Source organism: Euprymna scolopes, chromosome 5, assembly GCF_053919585.1.
Source record: "Euprymna scolopes isolate OS-2025 chromosome 5, ASM5391958v1, whole genome shotgun sequence".
NCBI lineage: Eukaryota > Metazoa > Mollusca > Cephalopoda > Sepiida > Sepiolidae > Euprymna > Euprymna scolopes.
The window spans coordinates 72,010,225-72,019,906 of record NC_136486.1 but is presented as its reverse complement, the minus strand read 5'-3'; the positions used below and the strand labels follow the sequence as shown (position 1 = coordinate 72,019,906).

The 9,682-nt window shown below is 32.9% G+C and overlaps 1 protein-coding gene across 1 annotated transcript in view; it reads left to right on the top strand.

Annotated features, from left to right (window-relative positions):
- LOC145276838 (protein rolling stone-like) overlaps window positions 1–9,682 on the top strand; it is a 323,933-nt gene that overhangs the window by 2,431 nt on the left and 311,820 nt on the right. The window contains exon 1 of the mRNA XM_080128201.1: window positions 1–744. This exon is cut by the window's left edge and continues 2,431 nt beyond it. Coding sequence (XP_079984327.1) covers window positions 613–744 — 132 coding nt within the window. The 5' untranslated portion in view covers window positions 1–612. The remainder of the gene's footprint in view (window positions 745–9,682) is intronic.

Below are 9,682 nucleotides of genomic sequence, written 5' to 3'. Positions count from 1 at the left end.
GGTGACCATTCATAATTTTCACTTCCTTGTGATAAGTTGGATTCGCTCTTGTTTAACTTTTGTTCCGTCGTTTCCACGTGCGTTTGTGTGCAGTCAGTGTCAACACGACTAGCGAACAGTTAACAAAACACGGAGAGAAGCAGAACACTGCACATTCTTCCAACTTGGTTTAACTTTGTCTGTCGTATCGTGCCAATCCCCATATTTATCATTAAATGGGCGGAAAAAATATATCTACTTATTTATAAACACCTACGCCCCCACCCGCCTCGCCACATCCATCCCTTTTACAAGCAACAGCTAAATCGGGAAGCCACGACCACAAGCACAATACCAAACAACAATAACAACGTACCGAAGGGGAGGTCCTAGTCTCTTACTTACGTACCTTTAGGCTCTCTTGGCCAATCTCTGACGTCCAAACAAGTACCTACAAATTGATGCCAGACTCTGGCGTTATGCCGGTTCATAGAATCATGAACCTGATAAAGGTAACGCTTATCTCTATGTATATATAAGTTGCGCTTTTATTTTGGTCAGGGATTTCCGGACCCTGACATTTGGATATTGGTTGGGAAGATCTCGCTGGTTTCTGTTGGTCTTTATTCCTGGATGATTCCTTGTGTTTGCTCAACTTCAAAGGACCAGATGATGCCACGATTGCCAAATTTTCTCCGAAGTCAATTCCAGAGGAATTATCTTCTTTTCTACGGAACGGATCCAGTATTATTTGTTTCAGCTGAGGTAAGACAATTTTACATTTAATTATACACACATATGTATATTTGTTTATGTGTGTGTGTGTGTATGTGTGTGCGTGTGTGTGTGTGTGTGTGATCTCATAGGTTTACTGCAGTGTTGGAAATAATTTAATGTTAGTACAATTCTTCCAATGGATGAAACAATTTATCAACTATTATGTAAACGGTTTGTCCTACTCAGACTAGACATATATATATATATATATATATATATATATATATATATATATATATATATTATTATTATTATTATTATTATTATGTGTTGACAATCACTTATATACATAGTGTAAATTCTTTAATTTGTATAAACATAATTGGCTACATAAGTGCATACATGTTTCAGCTTCGAGATTCAATTCATCAGGGCATCAGACGTTTCTGAATTTTTGATATGAGCATTGGCTATTCGTGTTATTTGGATATATCGGAGTATTTTTCTCATTTTGAGTGTGATTTTCACGACGTTTCAGTCGATGTAATCTCCAACCTTCTTCAGGTGTATCTTGTTGAACCGCAAGAACCTGTGGTGCAGTGGTTAGAGTACTGGAAAAAATCAGTTGTAAAAGTGATATTCTCCTGAAGATTGAAGGTTCACTTCTCAGTGTGGCCGACCGAAAAGTACAATTTCGAATGACTTAGGATCTCTATTCAGTCATGGCTGACGGAATAAGACCATGCTACCCCGTAAAGTAAATAAAGAGTTCCGTCCGAATTCCTGAGTTTGACATAAACATTCCGGAGTTTGACAAGATACACTTGAAGAAGATCGGAGGTTACATCGACTAAAACGTTGTGGAAATTATACTCCACGTGAGAACAGTAGTCTGACGAATCCAAATAATACGAATCAGGGCATGATTTAAACTTTACTGTTAAGTTGATGCGAGAGACTGATGAAACTGAATCAAGATCACAGTTCAAACATGTATGCACGTATATAACCGATTATGTTTGTACAAATGAAGGAATTGACTGCTTTATAAACATTATAGTTTCATTCGATTAACACCTAGGAAACCATAACAATAAAATTATGTTTTTTATATTCTTGCAAAAGTAATTTGGCAATTTGGTTATTTCTACTGTAGCATTAAATTACACACACACACACACACACACACACACACACACACACACACACACACACATATATATATAAAATCAACATTATTTATATGGTACAAGTAAAATACTCAAGTAACGCTATTCGTATAAACAGTCCAACTGTTTTCCTTTGTTCCGTATTCTAAGTGACAATGGTACTATTCTAACGCTAAAACACGATTTCCAATGTGTTTGAATCGTTTGAATACTAAATGAATATTGCAAACTTGAAACTTTTATAAGCCTACTTGAACAAGAACATGACTTCTAGAAGACAATATGTTTAGCATATATCATTTTGACAAGTTTGATAGGACTTTAGAAGAAACGGCCAACATTTCAATAGACGCACATGTCAATCAAGGAGTACTTTGCTAAGTCAAATTCCTCATTTATTACTTTCAACACAACAACAATTGATTGAATTATTTTAGAAAGCTGATAACAGGACTTAACCAAATTAATTTCTCTTTCTTTTTGCGAATATACTCGCTGTGTGTTGTTTGTATCAAGAATATTCACGAATTTGAAGAAATATCAGAAAATAGAATAAATTAATTCTGAATTGAAATGAAAAAAAAAAAAAAACTAATCGCTATTTTCTTTTGTCCATTCATAAAAAATTCATAATCGAAATCATAGAAATTTCCACAAATTTTAAATATAATAAATGATGGCATAACTAATTATTAACACGTATATTCTACTCAACCACTTTAAATTTTTTTATCTATGTATTCTAATTTTTCCCCGACTGCATATCTTGGATTCAAATCCCAGCATTTGTAGGTTCGCGCTATTTCACAGTGTAGCATGTCTAGGTGCGAAAGTAAGTAGATATATATAGACATACTCATGTTGATGAGAAATTGCTTGGACACACAACACAAACAACATGATTCTGCTTAATAGCTGATGCGTTGGCAAAATTGTCTTTAAAAGCAAATCTGTGTAACCGAGAGAGACAGAAAATGTGAATACGGCAAGCAAGGTCACACTAGAAGTGACCCCTTCTTATCTTATAGAGAAAGCCGACCCGAACGAACCCGAAAAGGTTTGCGGATGAATATAGTCATTAATATTATTTGTAGTTAAATAAGGAAATTGAATCTTCGATTTCCATAGAATAGCTTTCGATTAGTTTTGTGATTGGTGATCTGCATTGAATTCAATTCATTTAGAGAAGGAAGAAGTTTTTGTATAAATATGAATATTTTTGTGTACAAATTTTTTTAGCTTATTTTACGCGGCATTCATAGTTGGCCTAATGGATGACATTTCTGACTATTGAATCGGCTAAGTCGAGTTCGGATTAAGTCGGATCTCTTGTGATCATGCATATGCTAACAATGTTGGGAAGCGTATGAATCTACAACAGGTCAGAATATGGGTTGATTAGTAACTTCCGTTCAAATAATCGCATAAAATGAATCGTTCAAATTATTGTACCTTCTGAACATGTAATAAATCCCAAAGTATTCATTTGGCGTTAAATCTACAAGACACACCTAACATGACTACATACAAAACAAGTATAAACACACACACACACACACACACACACACACACACACACACACACACACACACGTATATGCGCACGCGCGTTTCTAATAGGTGGGCAGTGTGGGTTTCCGCTAAGCGCCAAAAGAATAATTTTAAGTAAACAGAATTGAGTAATTCCGGTCATCAATATCAGAAGATACGAACGAATTAATCATTTCATCGAAATACGGTGTAATTTATCCCACTTCTTGTTCGATGGTTTATCGATTGGACCATCAAGAACAATGTCTTATTTGCGAATCTAGTTACGCCTAGCTGCACCAATGAGTAGTAAAGGACGAAACAGCTGTCCGTAGATTTCCAATATTCAAAATATAAAAACATTCTTATATAATAACCTTGAAATTCCGTATTATATAGATAACTATTTAATAATAAATATATTAATACGCTCCATCGTTTCGAAGCCATCACTGTAGTTATAACCTTTCACGATTCGAATTGTAGAACAAGAGCCACCTTTAAATCAATTTCGAGCTCCATAACCAATAAAGACACCTGTAACGACTCCGAACGAGACAAAAAATAAAGCCTATTTATGTGTCACGCGGGCAGACAATTATAGTCAGCCGTCATAACAATGTTCAACAGAAATGAACCTACATTCATAGAATAAATTTGACACTTTCTTGTATTACTCTTTAACGGACCAAGACGAGATGAGAAATCATATATATATATATATATATATATATATATATATATATATATATATATATATATATGTATATATAAATTTTAATTTTGATTTTTTTCGTAAAATTTTTCAATTTTGAATTAAGTACATTTACACATAAAGTTGATTCTGGTCAACACGGCTGTATTTTAAAAAGAAGAAAACGTATTCTTATTGTTTTTTAATCTCCGTATTTAGTGACGAAAATGGTATTACAAACTTAAGCGTGACAGACAAAGGAGCAAATCAACTTTTAGGAATGTGCGACTCTATCTAAAATGTGTGTCAAACGAAAATGGTATTTCAAACTAAAGTCTGACAGATCAACAGACATACAAAGTTTCTTAAGGACATGCTTAGCGACTCTTAAGTAAGATTCCCCATGTCAAATCTTCGAAGTTAGCAATGAAAAAACTATGACCAATTAACTGACCGACAACACTACTTTCTCTGGATTTTCTAATGCATGCAATATATGCAGTTATAACTTTTAAAAGAAAATTTTATCGAATCGTAAGCAACCATAATAGACCCCCACCTGAAGCAAGACGATGAAATAGTAATTAGATTAACAAAAAAGCAAATAATTATGGTTTTGTGAATGGAAGAAAATGCATTTAAGATTCACAGAAAAATCCGAATATCATTCAAAGTAGTTAACAAAACAGAAAACCAAATTTTCTTAAAGACGTTGGATTTATCATGAAGAACAAACGGAAAAAAGGATTTTGATCTTAATTGCAATCCAATCCCAATCCTGAATAAATATTGCCTTTTCCAAACTTCTCTTAATGATAATTAAAAAAATATTGATTTTCGTAAATGAAAAGAAGATCATCGATCTTTAGCAATGGGAACAAAAATAAAGAAAAAACAAAACAAAATGGCTGACAAACATTTTTAAGTGAATTCAACAGCGATAATGGAGCAATACATGCGCACGTCTATCGATGAAAAAACTATTTGAAACTTGTGTCACTGACTAAAGATAATTGAGCGGACGCTTTTAAAATGATATTGAAAACTTAAGCGTGACAGACCAGCGAAAATGCTATTTTAAACGTTAGAATGATGGACCAATTAATGGACGGCTTTTTTTTTTAACAAAACGTATCTCAACTAAGATTCGCTATTCAATTAATTGGGGCGAAAATATTATTTCTCACTTACGAATGAAAAACGGACAAAAATGTTGAAACTTTAGAGTGAAATATGAATAAAAATACCATTAGGGATCCAAAGGTGACTGACGAATACATTGAGATTCTTAGGTTTCTAAATTCAGATGTGTCTATTTAAATGGCACGTTTAGCGATGAAAATGGAATTTCAAACTTAAGGGTGAACGACCGTCGGAAAAAAAGCTATTTTAAATAGGTGTTTAAAACACGAAAATCTGAGTTGAAATTTAATATTAGTAGAAAGACTCAATTCTTTTTCACAGTTTAGCATAAAAGATCTGAATGAAAATGTTATTTTAAAAAGCGTAAAAAACGGGCAAAATCTTATTTCAAATTTAAGCATTACAAACCGATACAGATACTTAACTTCAAACTTAAGCATGGGCAACACCTCTTATAGAAAGGCTTTAGCGCCTCTAAAATAAGACGAGTTTATCAAATCTCCACGTTCAGCGATTATAATGCAATTTCAAACTTAAGCGGAATAGACCAACTTAAAGGTTAGTTTTAAATTAACATTGCTAGATGACCCTACGAACCGAATTTGTTATAAAACAATTCTAAAAATAAAATCAGTAGTTCGTAACTAAACTCCCAACCATCAGCTAATTTGATCGAAGACAATTCGGAAATAAATAGTGACATAATTCGCTAAATAAAGAAACGGACATTACTCAAGAGGGTGCGGGATTAATCCGATGGATACTGGCATGACAAGTTCAAATTCTCGCTCAACTATTGTAGTCATTTACACACTAATACTGTTGGTAAAATAGCACATTGTATTCAGTTGATTATGTGTAATGAGTCGTTAACAATATGTCTCTTGTTTCTAAATTAAATAAACAAAACATGTCTTGTAGTAAAACAGACTTCAAAACAAGGACGATCTTTTAGAAAGTCAATATGGTAAAAGTGTAGCCCTGCACAGATTGCTAATTCACTTCACCATCCGAAAGTAGATTTTGCTTTTAAATAATAAACAAAAACAAAATTTGGCGGTTAAGTAAAAGTAAAATAAAAACTAGTTAAGATTTTAGAATGGGGATCACATTCAAAAAGAAATAAAACATCAACCGACTTGGCATGTTACCAGACGCTAACTATCATTCACTTCTGTATGAGGTAGTGTTTTTAGTCATTGTTATTAGTCCGGAAGTGAATAATCATTTAAGTTGACCTGAAAGTAATTCTTCTCACTCAAAAGATTATATTGAATATTTTTGCGATATTTCTTTTTACCGTCATTTTTTTAAAATCAAACTGTTTAAATGTAATTACATAAAAAGTAGAATCTCATTTTTTCTGAATCGGAACAGGGTTCAGAGCTGAAATAACATCATTATGTTTATAATTAGATGAACGTATGTTTAATTTTTGATGATTATGTTTTCTCTCTCTCATGCAAACTTTGACGATCATTTTTTACGAATACAGTTTGTTTGGTATAAATTAAAAAATCGCAAAGGTTTTACTTTTAATTCCTTTTAAGATGCCATTTCAAACTGAAACGTGGCAGATTGACAGACAAAACAACTTAACCGCACCTGAAAATGATAATCAACTCGATAGTGATGTAAAGAAGATAAATAGGGAGAAACGAGAGAAAGAAAAATGAAGCTGATTTCTTTTTTGTATCAGCACGAATTACAGGTAAAAGAAAGTACGTAGATACACAGAAAGAATAATATAGAAAGATTAAATAAAACAAAAACAAAAAATATGAAAGGGTGCGAAAGATACATAGATAATTGCAAAAAAAAAGAAAAACGGAAAAAATAAAAAAAAGATAGAAAAGAAAGAAAGAAACGATAAGGAAAGCAGATTGGAAATTAAATAGATGAATACAAAATAAAATATCGAAAGAAAAGTGATAGAAATTAGTTGGTAAATAGAGAGAAGACAGAATAGGAGAGAGAGAGAGAAAGAGAGAGAGAGAGAGAGAGAGAGAGAGAGAGAAATAAAGAGATAGAGAGGAGTATGTGGGAAGTGAAAGTGTCGATGTCACCATCTGCCATTCGAACGGGATTATGGTTTTAGACAAGCGATGACTGACAATTGTCGAAAACAAAAAAATACAAACGAATACATTTCAGATGCGCGCATCCAATCTAAGCGTTTAGTGATAGAAATGATTTTTCAAACGTAAGCGTGACCGACCGACAGATAGATAATCTTATATAGCTGCTTAAACGCATCTAAAAACAAATGTGTCTTGTTTCAAAATAGGCACGTTCGAACCGACGGACAAAGCTACAGAGGTATGGGTGCATAAAATAGTCACAAGAAAGCAAAATATTTCATATTTATTTTTTTATTGGCTAATCCCCCTTTTCTCTTTTCCATCTCTAATCCTTTTTTCTTTTATTAAAAAAGGGCTTATCACTACTAATAGACATTGTAAGTTAACGCAATAATTGCTCCTTACAATGACATATCATCGCTGCAACCCTGTAAATTGGGCGGGAAATAGTTTTCAAGTTGTTAAAGATCCCTTTTTCACCGTGTGAGACGTTATGAACATTACTTAACTTTGGTTTGGTTGGTTCACTGTAAACCAACTCTTGGGACTATGCATAACATACTTCCTCCTCGACCTTTTTATTCGTCTTGACTCTTCATTGAAGTATTGGGTATTATGGAATTTTTATTACATATTCGTTTTTGGACTTTCAGTTCCCTTGCATTCCTGTAATCTTTATATGTTTTTGTTGTGTTTACGCATCTGTATCTATTTCAACTTATCTGTGGTTGGTCGCTGTCATCTGTTAATTTAGGTTAGTTTCCGTAATTAAGGATTTTTTCTTAATATTTTAGCGGTTTTAATCAGTTTTTCGTTTTGTATGGTGTAAATGGATTTATATTTCTCTTGGTTCTTTTGCCCACGTTTTTGGGATTGTCTTACAATTATTCGTATTATTACAGTTTTCTTCATGTTCTATATTGAATTTCGCTCTCTGGCAAATTATATGTATTTACTTAGGTTTTCTACTTCATCTTATGAACAGCCAGAACGACAAAATCAACAATTTAGTTTTTCGTTTTTGTTGACTATTATCACATTGGGTCTTCTTGCTTGGATGGATTTGTCCGTCGTATTTCTATATGAATTCATACACTTCTATGATTCTTTGCTATATTTCGTTCCTATGAGCTTTATTGTTTTTTCTGTGATTTATTTTTTAAAAACTCTCTTTCATTGCTTTTGACTTGGTGCTGTCTGCCTCCCGAATGCTTACGTATTTATAAGTTTTGTATTTACAAAGTGTTCTCATCACCTCTTGTTTCGATAATTTATTTTGAATTTTTTCCTCTTCATCACAATTAGTGCACATTTACACATTCAGAATTCGTTATAACCTAGCTAAATATTTTTCGTGCTTTTATTAGCATTACATGCCCTTTTCTTTTGTCTCTAGAAAGACATATCCTTTATTTCGTTTCCTGTGAATCTGAGTAAGCTATATCAGGACTATGCCAAACAGCAGTGAATAGGGAGTTCTTTTAATTTGCATCTCTACCATGTGTAGTACTACAACTTCTAGTAATTATTTGGCTTGTTGGTTTTACGTAATATCAACCCTTTAATTTCAGTATTGGGTCGATTCTTGGAATAATGAGTCTACGTATTGGCGTTGTTAACACATGTATCTTCTTGTAAAAGAATTCCTATAGAATCCTCGATGCAAAATATTTTCCTATAGTAAACGATGCAAAGCATCGTTTACTATAGGGAAATATTTTGGTAATAAATAACTCTAAAGATGTGATATGCTGTACAACAGACGTAAATTGATTGGTGATATTAACTAATTAAAACGATCTGAATAAGAAAAGATTTTACATAAAGGAAAGGGATCTGGTTTAGCGAACCTTTTGGAATATTCATGAACATTTCCGCGAAAATCTGTTGGAATCAGATTGTCTTATTTCATTCTGTCGTTCGCTTTATATGCTATGAATCGCTTGTGATATTTTAAAAATATTATCAAACGATTAAGGGAGATACTTTATATTTTAGTCAAGCAGTTAGCATTGGTCAAGTCAATAATAATTTTATGTAATACATATTTTGATTAAAAATACTTTTAACATATCACTACAATGGTTAGTGAAAATCAGAGGGGAAACCAATTAAAAAAAAGAGGTCAACATAATTAATATTCAAGAGAAATAAATAAGAAATAGGATCGAAAATGAGCAAAATGAAAGAAAGAAACGTGATAGCTCATCGCAGAGTAAATATGACAGGCATAATTGACCCTTAATAATCAACGCTCCCAGAATTTTCCAAATAACGCCCAAACAACATGACGCTGCTCCTAAATGAAAGATGCCTGGATTCCTGAAATCTTGGGCTAATAATTAGTCGGTCAGTGACGGGGTCGGGGG